General features: G+C 45.5%; 1 protein-coding gene across 2 annotated transcripts in view; it reads right to left on the bottom strand.

Annotated features, from left to right (window-relative positions):
• Positions 1 to 25,000, bottom strand: part of si:ch73-22o12.1 (nectin-2) — a 78,099-nt gene that overhangs the window by 28,624 nt on the left and 24,475 nt on the right. The window contains exons 4-7 of one of the 2 annotated variants that reach the window (XM_053624865.1): positions 24,366 to 24,662; positions 23,919 to 24,036; positions 22,483 to 22,631; positions 10,979 to 15,209 (exon numbers count right to left, since the gene is read on the bottom strand). In XM_053624865.1, the coding sequence (XP_053480840.1) occupies positions 14,662 to 15,209; positions 22,483 to 22,631; positions 23,919 to 24,036; positions 24,366 to 24,662 (1,112 nt within the window). In that variant the 3' untranslated portion in view covers positions 10,979 to 14,661. Of the gene's footprint in view, positions 1 to 10,978; positions 15,210 to 22,482; positions 22,632 to 23,918; positions 24,037 to 24,365; positions 24,663 to 25,000 lie in introns of those variants that run through there. The other variant, XM_053624871.1, reaches the window with a different exon arrangement.

Below are 25,000 nucleotides of genomic sequence, written 5' to 3'. Positions count from 1 at the left end.
AAAATCGCGAAAACCTGGCGGGACTGTAATATGAAATAATATTTTGTTTAAAAAAAAAAAAAAACAAACAAACTAAAAAAACTTTTTGATCATTTTGAGATATAATCTTGAGTCATATTCTCGGTACTAAAACCCGAGTGAGTCACAGCCAGAGCAGATGCATGGATGAATGACTGACAGTGAGAATGTGTGTTTAAGTGGTAATAAGCAATATGACTGTCTGTTGTTGCTGAAGGAGATGGAGGAGGAACCATGTGGCTAGGGAACAAAGGACAAATAGAGAGACAGAGAGAGAGAGAGAGAAAGAGAGAGAGAGAGAGGAGAAAGGAAATAGAGGCATCATCACTCTGCCCGCTAGCTTTCCCAGCTGTTCTTCTTTCTCTCTTCCATCCATTTTTTCCCCTGTTCCACCCTCCTTCACATCATCCACCCTCACCCCACCACCCTTCTCCAGTCTCACCCCCTTGCACTCGCTTTCCGATGCTCTTGCTCTCTTTCCCCAGTCCTCGTCTCCTCCACATTCTTTCTGTGACTCAGTGAAACAGGTCAAGTGTTGCAGAATTTCCCCTGCAGCTCGACCTGGCAAATATAAGACCGACTCTCTTATATAAACACACACACACACACGCACATGCAGAAAGAGTGCAGCGCGTCTCAGGACGAGTGCATGGCCTCTCACTCAGGCAAATGACATTAAATAGCGTTTCAGTCGCGTTCCACAGAAATAACAAAACGCTCCCTGAACCATGTAATCATATCTCTGAGCTTGTCATAGAAGATTTGGGCTTTGGAGTGTTTGTGCGAGTGCGTGTATGTGAATGCATTATTGATGCAGGCATGGAGTACTGCAGAGTTAATATAAAAGCATGCTGTGGTAAGCCGTGGCTGACTGAAAGCTACAGAGGAGCAAATCGATGCGGCTGATGTTTTAGCAATATTCTGTAACTGCGAGTTGTTTTGCGCTTGTGGTGTGAAGGAGGAAGAGGACGCAAACGGGAAGGAGTCGAGACCGGCATCGGGGCTTGATCTTTCTGCTCGCTGGTCTGTGCTCGAGTTAGCCAAGCAAAAAATAACAAGCACCATAAAAGAGAGGAAACCAGAGAGGACGACAGGAAAAAGAAGAGAGAAGTAGAAACATGCGTACGCTCTGCTGGGCTGTCAGACAGATTATTTCACTCTTTCCCCACACTCGTTCATCCACATCCCTTCATCACTCCTGTAGCTATAGCAGCAGAAGGACATGCGAGGGAGGAAGGGAGGAAAGGAGGATGAGGAGTGTAGGAGTGGTGGAAGAGGAATGAAGAAAGGGCATGCTGGGAGAAGAAAAAAAAAAAGGTTCATCAAGACTTGTGCCAAATTAACCATTTATTGCATGTATGCGCGTCGGGGTTGGCAGTATGACATCATCGCAATAAATCAAGCCATGGTACGTTTATTTTATTTGGGGGGCGGGCGGGATTGAGCAATATCGAGTTCGTACCTGCAGAACATTCATAAGGCGAATAAAGAGACAACTTGTGTTTCATTTGCTAGGCTAACTACTACTATAAAATATTGAGTAACTACAGTGAATGTAATAGGTAAGGTATGTTCACTCGCTGTCCACTTTATTAGGAACACCTATACATTCATGCGGTTATCCAATCAGTTATTCATCGTGTGGCAGCGGTGCAACTGGGGGGGGGGGGGGGGGGGACGACGACAAGCAGATACAGGTCAAGAGATTCAGTTAATGTTCACATCAATCATCAGAATGAAGAAAACGTGTGAGCTCTGTGACTTTGAGACTTTGTTGGTACCAGACGGGCTGGTTTGAGTATTTCACAAACTGCTGAACTCCTGGGATTTTCACACACAATGGTATATAGGGTTTAAACAGAATGATAAATTCTATAAAAATATAAACATACAAGTAAAAAACACTGTGTGAGCAGTCTGGTGGATTACTGAATATACGCACCGTATAATCGAAAACCGTGACGTTATATTATTGCCACATCTTTTGTATGTATGCGTGTTCGGAGGATATGGCTAAAAGCCTCTATTATTAGCATCTGTTCATACAGTTATTTTATATACAGAGTATTCAAAATGTTTTATATATATATTCTGCATATATTGCATACTAATGGCATTACTACTGGCCAGTAACTGGATGGGAGAACTCCTGGGGAAAACTAAGGGTTGCTGCTGGAAGTGGTATTAGTGAGGCCAGCAGGGGGCGCTCACCCTGTGCTCTGTATGGGGTCTAATGCCCTAGTATAGTGACGGGGACACTATACTGTAAAAACAGCACCGTCTTTCGGATGAGACCTTAATCCGAGGTCCTGACTCTCTGTGGTCATTAAAAATCCCAGGACACTTCTAGTAAAAGAGTAGGGGTATAACCCCGGTGTCCTGGTGAAATTCCCCCATTGGCCCTTCTCTATCACGATCCCCTAATAATCCCCATCCCTGAATTGGCTACATCACGCTCTCCTCTCCACTAATAGCTGGTGTGTGGTGGGTGTTCTGGCACACTATGGCTGCCGTCGCATCATCTAGGTGGATGCTACACACTAGTGGTGGTTGAAGAGATTCCCTCCCCATACCATGTAAAGCGCTTTGAGTGTCTAGAAAAGTGCTATATAAATGTAACTGTAACTAACTAACTAACTAACTACATCAGGTCAATATAAACTCAATAAGAGTACCGTTATGGTATTTCAGTAGGTTAGCAGGCGGTATTAGTGTACATAAGGGAGCCAGTGAAAGGGGTGTGTGGGTGTGTGTGTATTTATTTCCCTGCGAGGACGCAGTCATCTGCTCCCTTTCATCTCTCATGTTCTGTTTTTGCAGGTGGGCTCACACATGGAGCGGGGACTGGGTTCAGTCAATGCCAATACTTGAGGAGCTTTTTCTAATGCAGCTGCAGAAGCAGGCCAGAGAGAGAGAGAGAGAGAGAGAGAGAGAGAGAGAGAGAGAGAGTGTGTGTGTGTGTGTGTGTGAAAGAGAGAGAGAGAGAGAGAGAGAGTATGTGAGTGAGTGTGTGTGTGAAAGAGAGAGAGAGTATGTGAGTGAGTGTGTGTGTGTGTGTGTGAAAGAGAGAGAGAGAGAGAGAGAGAGAGAGAGAGAAAGTATGTGAGTGAGTGTGAGTGTGTGTGTGAGAGAGAGAGAGAGAGAGAAGGAGAGAGAGAGAGGGGGAGAGAGGGGAAGAGAGATAGAGAGAGAGAAAGAGAGAGAGTATGTGAGTGAGTGTGTGTGTGTGTGTGTGTGTGTGTGTGTGAGAGAGAGAGAGAGAAGGAGAGAGGGGGAGAGAGATGCAGAGAGAGGGGGGGAGAGAGGGGAAGAGAGATAGAGAGAGATACAGAGAGAGAGAGAGAGAGAGAAAGAGTAAGAGAGAGAGAGAGAGTGTAAGATACAGAGAGAGAGAGAGATACAGAGAGTGCGATATAGAGAGAGAGTGAGAGAGAAAGAGTAAGAGATAGAGAGAGAGAAAGATACAGAGAGAGAGAGACACACAGAGATACAGAGAGAGAGAGTAAGAGATACAGAGAGAGACACACAGAGATACAGAGAAAGAGAGTGCGATACAGAGAGAGAGTGAGAGAGAGAGAGTAAGAGATACAGAGAGAGAGACACACACAGAGATACAGAGAGAGAGTAAGAGATACAGAGAGAGAGTGAGAGAGAGAGTAAGAGATACAGAGAGAGAGAGTAAGAGATACAGAGAGAGAGAGTAAGAGATACAGAGAGAGAGACACACACAGAGATACAGAGAGAGAGAGTAAGAGATACAGAGAGAGAGTGAGAGAGAGAGTAAGAGATACAGAGAGAGAGAGTAAGAGATACAGAGAGAGAGAGTAAGAGATACAGAGAGAGAGACACACAGAGATACAGAGAGAGAGAGTAAGAGATACAGAGAGAGAGTGAGAGAGAGAGTAAGAGATACAGAGAGAGAGTAAGAGATACAGAGAGAGAGACACACACACATACAGAGATACAGAGAGAGAGAGTAAGAGATACAGAGAGAGATATACAGAGAGAGAGTGAAAGGGAGATACAGAGAAAGAGAGCGAGAGAGAGAGTGAGAGGGAGATACAGAGAAAGAGAGCGAGAGAGAGCGCGAGAGTGAGAGCGAGAGAGAGAGGTCAGCTGCATTGGTACACATCCTCAGCTGTATTAGCCCTCTCTCTGCTTCTTTCCTCTGCATGCTGTTGTGGCAGAAGGCTAATCATGTATCAGCGCTGGGTGATTTCCCACATTGCATCACACGTCCTGGCTGTGTTTTTTTGGTGTTTTTTTTTTACCCTGTGGCAGCACACAGTTGGAAAAGAGGGACAGGAAAACGAAAAGAGGAAACAAAGGGTTTCCCTTATGTGTTCCTAAGTACAGTGGATATACGTAAAATGCCTACACACCCCGGTTAAAATGGCAGAGGTTTAAAAGAACGACAGATAAATCATGTCAGATCTTTTCCCACCTTTAATGTCAAAGTGTAAAGTATACAAATAAAGTGAGAAACAATCAGAAACTTTTTTTTTTCAGGGAAAACCAAAAAAAAAACCTTACTAAACCTTAATACGCTGGTTGCATATGTGTGCACATCCCTGAACACTTAGTTGAAGCGCCTTTTGATTTGATTACACCACTCAGTCTACCAGCGTGGCACAGCTTGACTTAGCAATATTTTCCCACTCTTTCTTGCAAAAACATTCACGATCCATCAGATTGTAAGGGCATCTCCTGTGCACAGCCCGCTTCAGGTCACAGATATAACGATAACGAGTCTTTATTGGTCACATATACATATGCACAGTGAAATTCTTTTCTTCGCATACCCCAGCATGTTAGGAAGTTGGGGTCAGAGTGCAGGGTCAGCCATGATACAGCGCCCCCTGGAGGAGAGAAGGTTAAGGGCCTTGCTCAAGGGCCCAACAGTGGCAGCTTGGCAGTGCTGGGGCTTGAACCCTCAACCTTCTGATCACTAACCCAGAGCCTTAACCGTCAAGCTACTACTGCCATTCATACTACTGGTGTGTAGACTTTTAGTATTCATTGTACAATACAGATCTCCACTAAAAAGAACCGATGTTACTTAATTTACCATTTTTGTTGTTTGTTGTTTTTTTTTAAATGGTAGAAGTGTGTAGGCAGTTGAGGAATACTTGCAAGAAGTTCAAATTGATCTAAACAGCCATTTTACTTTCTCTCCCCCCCCCCCCAAACCGTATAATGTCATGCATTTCGCTCAAGAAGAAGAAGAAGATACGACGATGATACAACGCCCTCGGAGCGGAGAGGGTTCTTCCTCAAAGAAAGAAGAGGCAGAGGCAGCCTGGGAGGTGCTGGGGCTTAAAACCCTGACCTTCTGATCAATAACCGAGAGCCTTAACCACCGAGCTAGCGCTTCAAACGGTAACACATGCACGCTCCAAACAGTGTAGTACAGTCTTCCCTTACTGTTATTACTGCATTCAGTAAACGTCAACACACGCTAGCGGGACATCCAGTTGGAGAAACGATTTCAAACGTTTCATAAACAAAAGCAGTTGGCAGTGCAATCAGACTTCTGGACGCTGACACACAGGTGTAGCAGTTCTCCTGCATTTGTCTCTAAAGCTACGTTCACACACATAGCGATTTTAGTGCTTCAAGCCACCAGTCGCTGTACTATGAAGGTGTTCCTACTGCTGGTTGCCATAGTAACATTTTTCAGTGGGTGTTGCAACTAGCATTCCGCTTTCGACAACAAACCAGTTTTCCCTGCCGCTGAAATGAAACATTCTGGAGGGAGAGTGTTTGTAAATCTAATTCACCAGCGTGTATATGCATCATATCCTACGAGATGAAGGAGATGCAGCATATGCTCTTTGGGCGCTGCGGACATCTATCTGCTGCGAAAGCGCACGAAGCATGGTGGGAACTATACTGTATCACTCCCGCTGGTATTCGCTACACCAAGTCACTCAAAACATTTGCATAAAGTTAAACTTTTCTCGACTTTGTTGCGTCACCGGAAGTCACCAGCCTTCGTTGAAAGTGAATGGTTTCCGGTCACTTTGTCGGCGTGAGTCGCTGTACACATGAATGTACCGTCGATATCTATGGAGTCTCCCAGTAAATCACTGTAGCACTTTTACTAAATTACACCGTCAAATTTTTAGCCTCTTTTTGGTGAAGATCTTGTGAAGCGTGTGCCATTGAAGTCCCTGTGAATGAGTTACTATAGAAACGCTAACGAATCAGAACGAGCGCGTTAAAATTAACCTGTGGTTTATGTAAGAAATTCATCCACACCTTCCGGTTTGAGAACCTGAGAAATAAACCCTACAGGTTGTAATCGTGCATCGCTGTTGCTACGGCTACCTGCCAGCTGAAACGTATAGCTTCGTCTCTACCCGCCTCTTCGTTTCCTTCCACGCACGGCTTTATAAGTCATTCATCTCCGTAAATATCTGGGGGTCGGAGGTCATTAGATTCCGCAGTATCGTGCGATCGATCGTCCGTCATTACTCGATGCTTCGGACACGTGAGCAGTAAAATCCTCACTGGGACCGCTCGGCTATTCCTCTGTTATCCGTAGATAATGGCTTAACCCAGGCGTCGCTACGGGAGACAGCGGAGACCAGGCCGATCTCTCAAGCCAACAGCCTGGGATAAACCAGTCCCCTGCTGTGCGAGCGTGTCCACCCCGCTGTTAGCACAGAGGATGAGGGGAGTGTACGACATGGCTGGAGGGCCGAAATGCATCGGCGCACCCGCGTTTATCAGCTCAGCCCTGCGTGACTCTCTTTTTTTGTAGAGCATGCGAGGGGGGTGGGGGGGAATGGGCGTGTGGATTAGACAGCACTGTCTGCGCATTTTATCTAGTGAGTGATTTATAAACACACACCCCTGTGCTCATACTGAGTCACAAAGCGCACGCTTTCCAGTGACGATTAGGCTCTTCTCATTACGGCCCATCTTCTTCCTCAGACACAATGCATTTTGTCCCAAAAAGCCATAGGGGATAAAATAAATGTGTGCATTCTGGCAGACAAATGGCCTGAGGAAAGCAGTGTGCTGGTGGGCATGTGTGTGTGAGTGTGTGTGTGTGAGTGTGTGTGTGTTCTGTGCTGGTGTTTTAGTCATCCACAAATCATTACTCTGTCCTTTGCTCATTCTGTTTGTCCTCCCACTCTAACAACTCTGTAAATACACAGCTCTGTAAATGCTCAACTACACTGAGCCCGGTTTTATCCACTGGTGCACTGCTGTCCTCCAGAAACTGATAGACTAATAAACGAATTAATAATATATTCAGCAGAGAGAGAGAGAGAGAGAGAGAGAGAGAGAGAGAGAGAGAGAGAGAGAGGGGGGCAGGCATCTGGTCCTCACGCCAGGTTGCTATCCAAAGCAATTAGAGCAGGCAGATGGCTAAATGACCAGAAAAAAAAAACATCCAACTCCAAACGACAGCGACATGTACAAGTGCGCCAAGCGTGCCAGGATTCTGACCCCATCAACTCCAAAAAGAACGTGAGAGAGAGCGAGAAAGAAAGGGGGGGGAAAGGACAAAATGTAGGGCAGAGCTACTTCTGGAAGAAAAGTCTGGCGTTGTATTAACCGTTGTAACAGGGTCACCTGCTAATGCATTCGTACGACTGAAGAAAACGCAATCAAATGAATGCCTCTGGGTGGCAGGGGGGAAAAAAACAACACCCCATTGCCATTTCAAATTTTCAATCAGATTGCTTGTCTAATTTAAACAAAGCAGCCTTTGATAGCAGAGTTCGGTCCTGCAGGGATTTAGCTTGTTTCTCTTTAACTGATAACTGCACTCCCACAAACACCGCCGCCAAAAGTAACAAATCCACATTCCTGTGTGCAGTGGGCTGCGAGTGCACACATTACACACACACACACACAGAACATTTAAGCTGCTTTCTAATCCATTAAACAACTAATGATTATTAGCATGATGTTTGACCACAAATGACAACACGTATACAACAATCTACATTTAAGTAAAGTCTAATCCGAAAGGCTAAAATCAGTTGATCCATTTTGATTTTTTATATATATATATATATATATATATATATATATATATATATATATATATATATATATATATATATATATATATATACACACACACACACACACACACACACACACACACACACATATATATATATACACAAAATATATATAGTGGTTATATATATACACATACATATAAATTCACACACGTATATATGTGTGTATATTATATACGGGGAAACCCCCGCAGCACGGGGAGAACATGCAAACTCCGCACACACAGGGCCGCAGGAATCGAAACCCGACCCTGGCGAACGTGCTAACCACTAAGCCACCGTGCGCCCTATATTTTATATATATATATATATATATACACACACACACACACACACACACATATATATATATATATATACACAAGTCTACACACCTCTGTTAAAATCACAGGTTATCATGCTTTTTTCATCTTCAGCTTGCAGGCGTGCAGGTTTTGTGCCAAAATAAATATACAGCATGTATTTGGAGCGATCCACGATTCCCTCTATCTTGACCAGAACGCGAGTCCCAGCGGAAGAGAAGAGAACCTGTAACATGATGCTGCCACCACCATGCTTCACCATGGGTATGGTGTTCTTTGGGTGAAAAGCTGTCTTGTTTTTGCGACAAACTTTTTTTTTTTTTTTTGGGAAAAAATTCCACCTTGGTTTCATCAGACCACAACACACGTTTAAACAGTTTCGGGTGATTTAGGTGCACGTAGATGTTTTGTTTTTGTGAGAAAACGCTTCTGTCCCAGACCCAAACCCAGGCATGTGAAGAATAAGAGAGATGGATGTCACATGCAGGGAGCGACCAGTACTTGCCAGCTCGTTTAATGTTGCCGTAGGTCTCTTGGCAGCCTCCCTGACAAGTTTCTGGTGGGCCGTCATGAGCTTGGTGCTGATCTATTTTCTCCACTTGTTGATGATTGCTTTCACGGTGTTCCTAAAGTTATGAAAATTCTGTTGTACCCCTCTCCTGACAATGAGATCCTGTACATGCTTTGTAAACCCTTTGCGGACCATGGCATCAGATGAAACCAAGAAACTCCTAAAAGAAGAAACTCTCTTTAGTAATAGATTCTGATTAACCCCAAATAAAGATGTATGAGAATTACCCATGAACATTCTTTTTTGCTATTTTTCTCTTCTATCACATTAAGGGTAGAAAAAGATTTCACATGATGGTTTCATTTTTCACATCACAAAAACCTGCGATTCTAACAGGGGTGTGTAAACTTTTTGTATATCCACTATAGACACCTAGAACAGAGTATTTCTTTATCAGACAGGATTCGGAACTGCTTTAGGAAGCAAAAAGCCCTTATCTACACAATTCACATTCGCCTTGCAAACAAGTTCGGTAGATTAATAGTCACCACACGGTGTTTATTCTCAGTCGTCCAACAACCAGAAAAAGAGAAAAGAAAAAAACCTGCCCTACTAGCTACTGGCTGATTTAGAAAGATAACAGACTTCTCACTGCTATCTATAAATATAGCCTTCATATAACTCTCCTGCTAGCAAAACATGCAGTCACGTCATGGTTAAACATACCAAGAGAAAATGATGCTGCTTGCCAGATGAGCAAGCGATCAGCCACTAGCTCATCGCCAAACGTTGGCCGAAGACGATGTGCGCCATCGGACTCTTCTTGACAAAGGTTAATGACTGTACAGGAATTTATATACTCATTTGTGCCTGTATGAATCCACTTAACTAGCTGGGCGTAATTTATTACATTATGTTAGCTATTCATTTTAGCCTAGTCAATAAGGTTGCCAAACAACCAGTGCAGGAGACCGAGCGGCACATTAGAGCTTTTACTCGCTCAGTTGGCTAGCTAATGAATTTACCCCCACAGGGCTGTTTGAATGTACACTCGCATCAAAATACATCATTCAGCGGTCGCTCTGTAAAGAAATCTGACGGTTACGCCTTCATACCCGAGTGAGGAATTCGGTGTTTGTATGGAAGTGATACTGGCTTCAAAATGGATGCTCCTACAGTCTTTATCTACACAATAAATAAGTACAATATCTGTACTTTTGTTCATTTCTATTTACCCTGATCAGACATGACCTGAAAAGCACCTGCCTGATATCGTGCAGGTCCCCCTTGTGCTGCCAGAACGGCTGTAAGCCGTTGAGGCATGGACTCCACAAGGCCTCTGAAGGTGTGCTGTGGTATCAGGCACCAAGACGTTAGCAGCAGATCCTTTAAGTCCTGTAGGTTGCGAGGTGGGGCTTCTATAGATTGAATTTTTTTGTCCAGCACATCCCACAGACGCTCGATCAGATTGAGATCTGAGGAATTCGGAGGCCAACCTTTTGGAAGGTACTAACCACTGTGTACAGGAAACCCCCCACAAAATCCAGACATCTGACCCAGACATCTAGTCATCACAATTTGGTCCTTGTCAAAGTCATTCAGATCCTTACACGTGCCCATTTTTCCTGCTTCCACCACATCAACTTCGAGAACTGACTGTTCACTTGCTGCCTAATATATCCCTCTCCTTCACAGGTGCCACTGTAACAAGATAATCAATCTTATTCACTTTCAAATGTCAGTGGTTTTAATGTTATGGCTGATTGGTGTATAATAAGAGTAAAATTAACCATATACGCAAACCCTTTAAAACTATCAATATACAATTTGTGCCAAGTGTGTGATCATTTTGACGATGTTTGAACAGATACCAAACACGCCAGTCTTTCAGGAGGAAGATGGTTTAAATCTCATTTTTGTGCCAGAAATCGCACTCTGGGCTTGAATGGGCCCGTTTCAAATAACCCATTAAAGGCTTTAGATTCTTATATGCTTGTATTTGGGTTAGCTGTGACAGGTGATACACAGTTAGTGCCAACACTCACACACACACACACGTTTAAGTTTCAAGAGGAGGAGGAACACACACAACACACTTGACAGTAAGAACTTGTTGTTGTTGTTGTTGTTGTTTTTTTAATACTTTAATTACAAACGAAATAAAATAAAAAAAACATTACAAAGACTGGCAACCCTAAAATGGAAAATAAATCCTAAAACGTGACATTGTTTAGTTATGTTGGTAAAGTGTCAGAAAATGTTGGCCAACAGGGCACAGCAGAATCATGAATTATTCTAAGCATCATAGCACAGAAATTCAAAATGCAACAATAAAGCACTGCTCGAGCACCGACAAGATGGTTTAAAAACAAATTAAAAGCCGTTAAATCAAGTCAGTCAAAACTGAGGAAATAGAAGGTTCCTTCATGCTTCCCATGTGTATGTATACACACACACACACACACACACACACACAAATGTGACATCAATTAATCCAACCTTATTTTTCTTCATCATCACACGTTCATATTTATAATATTTATACTATGTACAGAGAGACAGGTTAGGTCAGGTGACATTTAAGGCTTCGAGTCTAAATCACACGGGCTTCAAACCGAAGTGGACGACACGAGGGGACGGCGTGATGAATGAAGGGATTGAGAGCTGTAGAAATGAAACTGATCAGCTAAGAACCGCCTCTCCTAGCGCAGAGGTTACACCTCCTTCCTTAGTATTCTCCGAGTGTGCCGTCCTTAGCTGATCCGCTTCTCGAGGAGCCTGAGCACCGCAAGGTCGATGTGTACTCCGCTAATTAGCAGCGGGCACGCTAAAGCCCCACAGCGGCAGAGCACCGATTCCCTTTGGCAGCGCTGAGGTGCAGCCTTGTGAGGAATGAACTGAACCTGAGCTTGCTGTCGAATGACACTCCAGCTCGCAAACTACTTTACCCAGCATGCCTTACTCTCGCTCAGTGAGGGACGCTCTTATAGATTCAAGGGCAGTGGGGATGATGATCATTTACAGGACTGTGTACTATGTTTGAAGCCCAGTTTACACTCTGTGTGTGTGTGTCTCCAAGACCCTGGAGGAAATTACCACTTTCGAGTCAGATACAGTTCAACACGCTGACTCACACGTTTATCACACACACACACACACACACACACACAATCAGGTGGACAGGTGGCTCTCTATATGTGTGTGAATGAGGCTGCATCACTCACTAAAATAGGTCTTTATAAGTGTGTGAGACTTCACCGCTCACTAAAAATAGGTGTCTACAGTACACTAGAGTGTGTGAGAATACACCGCCCATTGATGTATCTCTTGAACAGATGTGTTTTGTTTTTTTGGTTGTTTTTTTTGGGGTTGGGGGGGGTTTGTATTTATTTATTTATTTGTGAATAGTGTTGCGATGACATTTCGTGCCATGCAGTTTCGGCGGATCTGTGGGCGAAACACTTAAGCGGTGGTCCGTCTATTTTCTATTTACAATAGATATTTGGACATTTAAATCACATCATCTTCATTTAAAAAAAAATAAACTGTGTACATATGTTGCAGACACCTTACACCAAAAAATATCTATATATATGTATATATATACACACACACACACACACACACACACAAAAACAATCACTCTCTCAATGATTAATTTCATCACACTTTCTCTCTCTCCCTCTCTCTATGAATAGCGCCCGCCTTCAGACCAAGTGACAAAAAAAAAAAAAAGTGATAAATGAAAAAGAACAGATTAGAAGAAAGGGATGCAAAACCCCGACTGCGAGAGGAGAGATATATTTAACCGTGCGGCCATGGCAACCAATTAGGATGTGCGCATTTATAAATATGGAGTTGATTAATTAGCTTTGTACAATTAGAGATTAGAGCTCAATGTAGCGGTAATGATTATTTTCTCCATTAATTACATGTTCTCCATGCACGTAGACGGAAGGTCAAGGCTGTATGTGCATCGGGTTTATTCGAGGCTGGTAAGGAAGCGGTTCTACCTGCTCAGAGTAACTGAACGCATATTCGTCCGCTGTCGATTAACCATTAAAAAAAAAAAAAACAACAAAAAAAAACCGAACACCCCAAACGACTTGCTGGTCATGATTAATGATGAGCACTTGATTCGCGCGGCGCTATAACTGGAACAAATCGGAGAGAATCACTAAAGGTGTATCACATGGGACTAATTAAGAGAGAGAGAGAGAGAGAGAGAGAGAGAGAGAGAGAGAGAGATTTAGGCAGTGATCAGGAACAGGAAATGGCGTCTCGCAGACACGACCAGTTGAACCTATGATCTGCGAATCAGCCTATGATAAGACTATTTAGTGGAGGTTGGATGTCAGACAGTACAGCTACACAATGCTGAAAGATAAACAACTTGTTCTCAAGTAAAAGTGATTAATAGACTGCAATTAGCAAGATGTGTAACGTGATTTGTTTCAATTAGGCATGTGCAGATAATCGGCCCAATGATTTAATCTCTATATTTAACACACACACACACAACGCTGTTTTCAAAATATCAGTACCTCGGTGCTCAGTTCAGGAAGAGGCATCTTTTTGGGCGTCTTACATGCTCCTTTATATCCTTTCGACTTATTTAGATTTCCTCATATGGGAGACTGTTTTAAAAGCAGTATTCTGAGGGGGAAAGAAAAAAAAAAAAAAAAAAAAACTTAATCCGAATCCTTTTTAGTAGACAATGACGGTTAAAAGCAAAGCAAAGAGACAGTGCAACTGTCTCTCTGATGCAATATGACGATATCCCAAACTGTGATAATATTATGACGCTTTCGCCAATTTAATAAGGGCACAGAAGACTTAGCAGGCTTGTCTGATATTATCCGGCGCATTCAAACCGTGCATCAAAAAAAAAAAAAAAAACCCCTTGTGATATTTTAAAAAAACAGCCGTTTGTTGAGTAAAGGCCTTGATTGCTGCTTTCCTTCATCTAACGCACGCAAGTGCAGTGGGCAAAATGAAGACTTTGATGCGTGTCCAATCATGTGAGATGCGCTGCTTATAACAGAACACTTCACCTGGAGAGTCTGACCAGAGTCCCGCCTCCAATCATCTAGCTGACAGGAGATAGTGAGATAAAGAGACAAAGCTAAAGATAAAGGAAGAGAGAGAGAGAGAAGCAAGGTCATAGCCAAATGAATCATCAGACTTGCCCCACAGTCCCATGGCAGAATTAAAAGGAAAAAGAATAATAATAAGAGGAAGAAGAATAAAATGAATCATTCTGACCAAACCTTGATTACATATCCACTAAAGTACAGTCTGGATTCAAACATAACCTTGGTGTGTGTGTGTGTGTGTGTGTGTGTGTGTGTGTGAGAGAGAGAGAGAGAGAGAGAGAAAGAGAGGGAGTGTGTGTGTGAGAGAGGGAGATAGAGTGACCATGTAAGTGTATATATATGCATATGTTTTGGATAATGATGTGTGCACATTTAAAGTCTCGGGTTTCTCAGACATTGTCTCCATGACAACCATTGCTGTAAATAGGAAGTACTGTCTAAACCTCCGATTTATGTTTCTGCTCTCTGTCCAGTCCCCCCATCATGTATCTGCCCCGTATTCGTTTCATTAATCCATCCATCCAACCACCATTTCAGTCTCTCTCTGGTGTGTTTTTTTTTTTAATAATATTTGAGAAATAAAATGAATAATGTTAAAACTGAAAGAAAAAAAAAAAATCCTTTGGGAGCAGGTCCACTCTAGTCCTCTCTGTTCTCTCTCTCTCCTCCATCTCCCCTTTCATCCGCTCTCAGACGTAGACAGCGGTCCGGGAGATAATCGAGCCATCTCTCTGCGACTCCATGTCGTCGTCCAGGTAGGCGGTGCCGGGGTCCTCCTCATGTGGGCGGAGCTGCAGGATCGGCCCGCTGCCGCTGAACTGGTCGTAACGCTCATCCTCATCCTCCAGCTCGTCGAACTTCCTGCGCTCGGCCTCGTCCAGCTCGCCGCTCAGCAGGATGTCCTGCGCCGTGGGTGTGCTTTCCACCAAGGCCACGCCCCCCTGGTGCAGCCCGATATTTCCTGCTTTCTCCGAGAGCCCCACGTCGCCCTTGTAGATGGGTGCGTTATTGTTGCCGTGATTGCCTGTGCCGTTCTTGCTGCCCGAGGAGCCGAAGAGGCGCGCCACTGAGTCATAGGGGGCGGAGTTCCCCTTGCTGTTGCCTCGGTAACCCTGCTGTTGCCGGCGGCTGCGGGTTATCAAGAAGCCAACGAGGGCACCGACCAATAGGAGGGCCAGGAAGCTGCCGATGACTGCGCCCGCTACCACACCCGCATTGGAGGGAGGCATGGGTGCTTCTAAAGGATGAGAGAAAGAAAAGCAGAGCAGAGCAGAGTAGAGTTAGGGAAAAAGAGATGAGAAAAGGAAGAGAGTGAAGGAGGAGACAGTGATTTCCAGATGCTTAATTTCAGTTTCTCACACTGCACAGCCATGTGACTGTATGTGTCAATGTGGTGTGTGTGTGTGTGTGTGTGTGTGTGTGGCATTTCTCCTCAGAGGGATTGTTCTCTGTAAGGCTAGTTTATCGCATTCACATTCTAAAAGCATCGAGCAGATGAGGGGGAGAAAACGGTACAGCCATGCAGCACTATAAACACACCAGAGGACATTGAGGGATGGACAAATTGGATTGATGGAAAATTGGATGGATAGATGGACAGAGGGCAGACGAAAGGAGGTGCTTATTGACAACGTGAGATAGCACACAGACAAGTCAGCCTTGAAGGAAAAAACATAGAACAGCCCACAGCTTTTCCCCTCACTTCCCAATAACCCGAAGGGAGTGTAAATGTGTGTGTGTGTGTGTTAGACTGACGGAGCATGAGTGGAAGGTGCGTGAGGGTGTGGTCAAGCTCCAACATGTCTAACCTTGAGTGAGAGAGAGAGAGAGAGAGAGAGAAAAAAAAAAAAAAAGCACTCCTGTAAGCTTGGAGAAATTCTGAGCCGAGACAGCTTACCAGTGTGCTGTGTGTGCTCTGTGTGTGCGCGTGTATGTATGTGTGAGTCTGCAGAAGCCCCTATCACTTGACAGGAATGTCTAAGCAAGACGTGTAAATCCACCTCCCTCTCCCTCATGCTGTTCTTTCTCTCTTGTTGAAGCTCTGCTCCTCTCTCGGCTCGTGTCTCTCCGCTCTCCTGGCTGTCGTCCCTGCAGAATAACGCTGTCCTAAAAGCAATGCTAAAACGGGAGTTTTGCTTTGCACTGTCCCTTGGTACAAAACACTCAGATGCTAGAACACCCCGTCTCTCACATCCCATCACCTCTCTCTCTCCCGCTCTCACTTCAGCCGTTACCTCTCACCTCGGATAAACATACACAAACACACACCTGTTATCAGTGCAGGGCTTCAAAACTGGCAGCACACAGGAGATTATTTCTCCCCGAGTTAGTTCTTGCTTCCTTTTTTTTTTAATTTTTATTTTTATTTTAAACGCCTCATTAACCGTTCCTCTTCCGTGTACCTCACACACACACACGCAACCTCCGACACACTTCCCGACCAGACAAAACCATTACAGCATGTCAGTCTGTACGGTTTAGAAAGTGCATACGCATCAGTGAGCGAGGGAGGGAGGGAGGGAGGGAGGGGAGTCGTTCACCCTGAAGGGTTCTTTAATACACTTTTTGCAGGATATATATCGATTAAAGGGGAGGAAGAAGAGAGAGAGAGAGAGAAAAAAAAAAACACAATCTCTGACCTAGTACAGCCTGAGACCCCCCCTTTTTTTTAAATAAATAAATAAATAAATAAATAAATTCTCCCGAAGTTCGTCACTGGGTTTTCGTACCTATGCAACAGCACGAATTGTTTATTGCTAAACGGTTATGCGTAATGCTTCACACACAGACGCTGAATAATAAGAACGACGTTCAGACAACGTGTTGGGGTTTGTTCCGACAATAGCAGCACTGTATGATTATTTCGTTTGTCTGAACATACACCAAGTACTGATATTAAGAGCTGACACTAGCCTGAAATGCTGGATTGGTATCAGGTCAGACTTAACCCAATTTTAAAGTTGGATAACCAACAATTACAGCTATTCTATGGTACGAAATGTCATTAAAAACAAACAAACAAAAAAAACCCCTCTATGAATGAATGTCGTTGACTGACCCGGCGCTGATCTTGTATTCGCTCATGTTCTGTACCTGCTTTAAAGATGATGCCATGGTTAATCCGATGCCTATTCACAACGCAGGAATAACTCTGGGATGGGACACTAGTAACATTGCAAGGCACCACACACACACACACACACACACACACACACCCCTAAGGCCAAGGGGCCATATACACTAAAATAACCCTAGGTGAGAGGTAACCAGAGAACCTAGAGGAAACTCGCACGGACACAGATAACACACACACACACACACACTAACCCAAGTCCAGGATGACTGGATCAAACCCATGGACCATGAAGCTGTGAGGAAGGAAACACCATCCACATGCCATCTTACAGGACATAACTGTCTCAAAACTCACTGCCATTACAACCTCCGAAGCTCTGCATAAATCAGTAACCTTCAGAGGTTCAGCTCCGTCACTAAAAGAGCGTTGCTATTAGCTCAGCATGGATATCGGCTGATGGGGTACACGCTGTATCCCTTCTCAAACACTGTACCAGCCTGTCCATTATTTGTACAGAATAAACATCAGAAAGAGCGCTTTCTCCCCTGCCCTCCCCCCCGCCCGCGTAGCCGACATTAACGAGGTTTTCCTTAGTGTGCTCGTAACGTCTTTATAACGGTTTCTGTTACGTTAATTATCTGTAATGAGATGAACGATTGGCACCATGCCATAATTAAACGGCTAAATTACCAAGTAGTCTTGTCGTGAGCAAGACCATAACGTCGATGATAAGCTAGTTAAACGAATGAACAATGAAATCTTCCAGGTTGGGCTTAACCGTGATGTTTTTCTACAGCGTAATAATGATGCAGCGGCATTTATGTTGGTCACTGTGACCGTTCTGTGCTCATTCCCAAAAGCACCGCTGCACAAAAGAAAAAAATATATATATAACACTGTTAAATAGCAGAGCAAGAGTCTCTCAGTCTCTCTCTCTCTATCTAGTAGGGGGCAAATTTCCTGTTCGAGTCCGTTTTTGCTCATCGTTCAGCAGTGGGGAGCTGGTCTGGAGGTGCGAAGAACAAACGAGGACATGAACGAGGGACTGGAGCAGAACGAAGGACGAGATAATAGCCGGCAGTGTCTGAGCAGAGCAAGACTTGTAATGATTTGGAGTGTGCCGTTTCTTTAGTAATTAGACCACTAAATTGGGGGGGGGGGGGGGGGGGGGGGGTGAATCTGCATGGTGAAATGTGCTGGCTTACTACATGACTACTGTTAAAAGTGGCTGAGATTAAACCTGAAATGTCCCCCCCCCCCCCCGTGTTCTGAGGGTGACTGATGGGAGTCTTCACTGGGGGAGGGCTGCACACGAGGCTTGCAGCTTCCACTCTCGTATGCGCTCACACACATATCAAGCAGCAACTGCATGACAAGTTAAATCTGCTCAGGCTGACCCGAGTCACCATGGAGACAGTTGCCAGGGGTGAAAAGGAAAAGAGAGGGGCTACCGAGTGGGTGCTGACCATTTCACGCCTGTCAACACTGTAGCACTCACCTACTGTCACACCTGACACAATAAAACCAACTCGCACACCTCCAGCACAGCACTAATCCACCTCCCCATCACTGTTAAGCGGGTGGTCATGTAGTCATCAACGGAACTATGTCTGTCTCTTTCTCTCTCTCTCTCTCTCTCTCTCCATGTCTCTCGCTCTCTTCTCCATGTCTGTCTCTCACTCTTCTCCATGTCTCCCTCTCTCTCTTCTCGATGTCTCCCTCTCTCTCTCTTCTCCATGTCTCCCTCTCTCCCCCCATGTCTCTCTCTCTCCCCCATGTCTCTCTCTCCCCCCCCCCATGTCTCTCCCTCTCTCTCCCCCATGTCTCTCTCTCCTCCATGTCTCCCTCTCTCCCCCATGTCTCTCTCCCTCTCTCCCCCCATGTCTCTCTCTCTCCCCCATGTCTCTCCCTCTCTCTCCCCCATGTCTCTCTCTCCTCCATGTCTCCCTCTCTCCCCCCATGTCTCTCTCCCTCTCTCTCCCCCATGTCTCTCTCTCTCCCCATGTCTCTCTCCCTCCCCATGTCTCTCTCCCTCTTTCTCCCCCATGTCTCTCTCCCTCTCTCTCCCCCATGTCTCTCTCTCCTCCATGTCTCCCTCCCTCTCCCCATGTCTCTCTCCCTCTCTCTCCCCCATGTCTGTCTCTGTCTCTCTCTCCATGTCTCTCTCACCCTCTGTCTCTCCATGTCTCTCTCTCTCTCCCTCCCTCCCCATATCTCTCTCTCTCCCCCATGTCTCTCTCTCCCCCATGTCTGTCTCGGTCTCTCTCTCGCCCTCTGTCTCTCCATGTCTCTCTCTCTCTCTCCCCATATCTCTCTCCCCCATGTCTCTCTCACTCTCTCTCCCCCATGTCTCTCTCACTCTCTCTCCCCCATGTCTCTCTCACTCTCTCTCCCCCATGTCTGTCTCTGTCTCTCTTGCCCTGTCTCTCCATGTCTCTCTCTCCCCCATGTCTGTCTCTCTCTCTCGCCCTCTGTCTCTCCATGTCTCTCTCGCCATGTCTCTCTCTCTCTCCCCATATCTCTCTCCCCCATGTCTCTCTCACTCTCTCCCCCATGTCTCTCTCACTCTCTCTCCCCCATGTCTGTCTCTGTCTCTCTTGCCCTGTCTCTCCATGTCTCTCTCTCCCCCATGTCTGTCTCTCTCTCTCGCCCTCTGTCTCTCCATGTCTCTCTCGCCATGTCTCTCTCTCTCTCCCCATATCTCTCTCCCCCATGTCTCTCTCACTCTCTCCCCCATGTCTCTCTCACTCTCTCTCCCCCATGTCTGTCTCTGTCTCTCTTGCCCTGTCTCTCCATGTCTCTCTCTCCCCCATGTCTGTCTCTCTCTCTCTCTCCCCCCCATGTCGCTCTCTCTCCCCCATGTCTCTCTCTCTCCCCCCATGTCTGTCTGTCTGTCTCTCTCTCCCCCCCATGTCTCTCTCCCCATGTCTCTCTCTCTCTCCCCCATGTCTGTCTGTCTCTCTCTCTCCATGTCTGTCTCTCTCCCCCCATGTCTGTCTCTCTCCCCCCCCCCAATGTCTGTCTTTCCCCCCCATGTCTGTCTCTCTCTCTCCCCATGTCTGTCTCTCTCTTTTTTCATTTTCAGCCTACATGTTTCAACAAGAGCTGGAATTCATTCCAATTACTTAAAAAAAATAATAAAAGGCTCTCTGCAGTGCTCAAACAAACAGGAGACGCATTTAAAAAGTATAAAAGTGGGGCAAAAACACTGCTCTATGCAACATGAACAAAAATTTGTTTATGCAGTGTTTACTGCAGGCTTAAGAGGGTCTCTGTTTGGCACTTCTTTGAGACAGAGAGGAAGAAATGTTTATTTTCTGTAAAACCAGAGATTCTGGGGAAACTGCCATGCACCAGTTTATCAATGTAAACTAGTTACCTTTGAAGAAAAGACAACACAACCCTAGACCTATTTTCATCCACGACCTTTATTCTACGCGGCAGACAAAGTATGCACATTACTGACACTTTTGCTTCTCTCGCCTTATTCGGAAGCGTAATAACCACAGCCGCATTACCCAAGCCCCCCCACTCCCACCCGCAACCCACTGTGGTTGGAGATGACAGTAAATTCAACTCGTCTTCTGACAGACAGCACGTCTGTGATCAGTCTCGAGCAAAATGTAAGCCTTTTACGAGCTAGAAAAGGTCTTCACGCAGGAAGGATGAAAAACTTTTCGACTTCCAATTACTCCGTACATACTTCCTCACCACCTCGCCCCTTTTAAAATGCCTTTTATAATATCACGCTAGCCGTTCTGTCATCTCTCTGTCCCTTTGAGCAGAGGAGGGGACAGGAGTGAGGGATGAGCAGGAGGAAAAGGAGAGGAGGCCAGGTGCTGGCAGCAGAGACACTTCTCTGAACCGTTTAAGTAGTGAGTGAGCGCTAAAGTGACGCTCTCGGCAAACGACAAAAGACCCAACAGCAGAGTAGTCTGGAGTTCGGAAGTCTGAATTGAAGGGCGCCACAGTTTCCTAAGGAGGTTTTAAACGCCGTCGCCAATTATCAAGGATCCTCCGTCTCACCGCTGCTCTGTTATATCTCATCATTCCCTTTCTCACACGCTTTATCTTTTCTCCCGATCGCTCTGGTTCCATTACAATATTAGACTGGCAGCGTGCAGTGGAGACACTTTGCTTTGTCAGGCGGACGGTAGGGGTTTGGTGTACTAAAAGGTCCCCCCCCCGCTCCTGCTCTGTCTCCCAGCAAAGCAGCCTTTGTCTTCATGCTACACCTTTTTTTTTTTTTGTAACAAAAAGGCAGAGATGACAGATGGAGGAAGAAATAGCAGAGAAAAAGGGAGTGCAAGAAGGAAAAGAAAAAAATGTGGAGAAGCAGCAGATAGAAGCCTCTTAAAAGACGTGTTGCTGGAGAGAGGCACATCATTAACTCGACCATTACTCCTTGGTCAGCACGAGCAGAGTGATGTTCCCCCAGCAGAGTAAAGTGCACTTCTATATTTTATACCATCGTGCTGCTCGGTGGAAGACGAACAGACCAGGAGAAGGAGAAATGTACACGGCTGATGACAGGGACCGGGCGCAGCGCTTCATCCCGGCCCACTGCCACACGGAACAGCTCATGCATTATACAGAGCTCCTGGCTTCAAACACCTCAACGTGTTTCAATCTCTTCTCACACACACACACACACACACTTAAAAGTTTCTAAGTGAGGTTTCTTGCTCCCAGGCAATGTGCGGTCCACAGAGGCACCACTGTACAACGGAGTGTGCTGGCAGCTGATCGATTCCAGACCAGATGCGGAGGGAAATAAACCCTGACCATGTTTATCCATCTAGTCCGGGTGTTCTTATATTGTTTTCTGTGAGAACGCTAAAACACTGCATATTACTACGCCACAAGAGTCACCTGAGAAGGTGGTTTATTCTCGTATTCACGCTGGTTATATGATATCCATACGGTACCGTTTGATATTAAACAGAGGGCTGATTCGATTTCAAAATGAGAATACATCCACGGAAGTCGCAATTCTCCCAAGAGGACGACTGTCCTACAGTCGGTGCAACACAGCCGAAACATTCATGAAGGACAAGATGACACACGTACACAGGATACGAAGAGACAGGAGACAAATAGTCGGCGCACACATGTACTATACACATGCAACGTGACAGACACAAGGTGGAACATGACAGACACAACAAACTGCCTTACACTAATACCCACAATCCCCTAGGAGAGGATGCCCAGGACACTGAGTGAGTTATGCTGCTGTTCAGCACTTTGTGTCACTTCTACAGATGCACTACACATGAGTGGGTGCGTATGAGTAAGCGAGAAAACCCAGGATGCTTAAACCATATGTCGTAAACCTGTGCCTGTGTGCCTCAACAGAGTAGCCGATATTCAGAATACTCCGAGTGTGCGTTTTTTTTTTGTAATGCGTGTATAAGCGTGTATTCTCACTCACCCCTGACGAACACAGTGACCTGGTCCTTGCGGGTGCCGAGGCTGTTTGTCACCTCGCAGATAAACGTGGTGTTTACAGAGTCGTCCACCTTCCGAACGGTCAGTTTGTTCTGGGCCACCTCCACCGAGTCTGGCATAAAGCCTGAGCTCCTGTCAGGGAACATTACAAACGTTAAAAATGATATTAAAGCAACGCTAGCAAAGCATTCCTGCACTGCGACACAGCGCTAGCGCAATCGTTATAGGGATGTTTCCCTTGTGGAGTCAAATAAGTGAATGATTCTCACAGGGGGAGAGTTCACTAAATCACTAATGAACAAGCTTATCTGATTAAGAAATAGAACACGAGGAAATTGATACAAACTGAAAGCCTTAAAGGGATAGTTCACCCAAAAATGAAAATTCTGTTATCATCAGTTCCTCACCCTCATGTCGTTCCAAAAACCCACAAGACTTTCCATCGTCTTCGGAACACAAACGAAGGCGTTTTTAATAAAACCTGGGAGCTATCCGTCTCTCCATTTACAGTCCAAGTAATGTTCATAAAATGTTCACTCTCCAGAAAGTTCATAAAGGCATCGTAAAAGTAATCCGTGTGACTCCAGCGGTTTAATCCCAGTTTTATGAAGCGACGCAAATGCTTTGTGTGCGTGAATAAACTAAAATGAAGTCTTTATTCACAAAACATCTTCTCTTCCGCATAGATCTCCGACGCGCGTTCACGAGGGAAACCACGACGTATGCGTGCTGTGTCGACGCGAGAGCGGACATAAAAATACGAAAGTCCTCCTCTATGTCGAAATCGGCATGTCGGCTCTCGCGATACAACGGGACCCGGAAGTGCTGCACTGTTTACAGCAGAGGAAGAGGGACGCCGTACACGAACTGAGTAGCATAACAAAGACGTCTGCGTATTTCGACATAGAGGCGGGTTTGCATATTTTTTGTCTGCTCTCGCATCAACACCACGCACGCGTCGAGGTTTTTTGCTTCATAAAACTGGGATTAAACCGCTGGAGTCACACGGATTACTTTTACGATGCCTTTATGAACTTTTTGGAGCGTGAACATTTTGGTTACTTGGACTGTAAATGGAGGGACAGAAATCTCCCAGGTTTCATTAAAAATGTGTTGATTTGTGTTCTAGAGATGAACGAAAGTCTTATGGGATTGGAATGACATGATGGTGAGGAACTGATGACAGAACTTTCATTTTTGGGTGAACTACCCCTTTAATGCCAGACATTAGCGAGGAGTTTCGTTTTAGAAAACTTAGGACAGAGCATACGAAGGCTGTGCAAAAGTGGTTTACGGGGTGAATTCAGGCTAACGGGAAGTGATCAGATGCTGATCGAGTCTTCTAAGCGAGCTCATTAAACAGCATTAGACAGTAATAATCAGCTTTGCTGTGGTGCTTGGAAAAGTAGCATTACTCACATCTTCCAGTTCACAGTGGGTGGAGTGGGGTTCCCCTGATACTGGCAGGTCAACACCACATTTGTACGGCCTACATACCAGTTATTGTCATATCCTACAATCTGCACCTGAGGAGGATCTGGGAGAGAGAGAGAGAGAGAGAGAGAGAGAGAGAGAGACCATGTTTACCTGGTGCCATTACAACTCAGCACAGAGGTTTGTGTTTGAACAACTAAAATAACACAAGCAGGCTTGCAGCCAGTACAGCAACCCACACTACAGGTTTCTGAGACTCTCGGAGACTAACAAGCTTTACTCTGACATTCTTTTGTATTGACAGGCTACTGTTCACGATTCACTCAAGCGTACCCGAGTGTCTACATAAAAATCCAGGCAGCGATCTGGAAATAATTAGTCTCTTGAGACTCATCTTATTCTGCAAAAGAAGGGAAAAGGCCACGGACGTACATTGGACCACCAGTTTCATGGGGAAGCTCTCGGCTTTGGCCAGCGTGCGATGTGACACCACGCAGGTGATCTCCTTGCCGTTATCGGCCGCCGTGGGCGTGAAAAGGTACTCGCTGCGCACCGTCACCGTGTTGTCCGAGTTGCTCGTCTGGACCGGTCCTGTCCCGTTGCCGTTCAGATTAGTCACCCAGGTGAGGGTTGCCGGGGGTCGTCCGTTGGCCGACACACACTGCGCTACGGAGACGGGAGAAGTGCCGGCGGGAACGGTGATGGGTGAGGCCGAGTTCTGGGGCTTGGCTGGAAAAAAGGGCAAATAAGAAAAGAAGAGGAGTTTCGACCTTGATTTCACAGGGCACTTTGACAGAGGAGAGAAAGAGAGGAGGACGGGAAGGAAGTAAACACCGAGGATTGGATTGCTTCTTGCACAGTGCTCACATTGTACACACGTTCCTCTTGGAGAAAGACATCAAAGGGAAAGAGAGGGGAAAAGCGACGGAGAAAGACAGGAGAGAAGCAGCCTCTCAGCATGATAAGCAGGCAGATCAATAGCACAGAGAGAGAGAGAGAGAGAGAAAGAGAGAGAGAGAGAGAGAGAGAGAGAGAGAGAGAGAGAGAGAGAGCGCGAGCCTGGTCAA

This window comes from Ictalurus furcatus, chromosome 1, assembly GCF_023375685.1.
Source record: "Ictalurus furcatus strain D&B chromosome 1, Billie_1.0, whole genome shotgun sequence".
Taxonomy (NCBI): Eukaryota; Metazoa; Chordata; class Actinopteri; order Siluriformes; family Ictaluridae; genus Ictalurus; species Ictalurus furcatus.
Note: the sequence above shows the minus strand (reverse complement) of the source record. Positions and strands in the feature narration are given on the sequence as shown.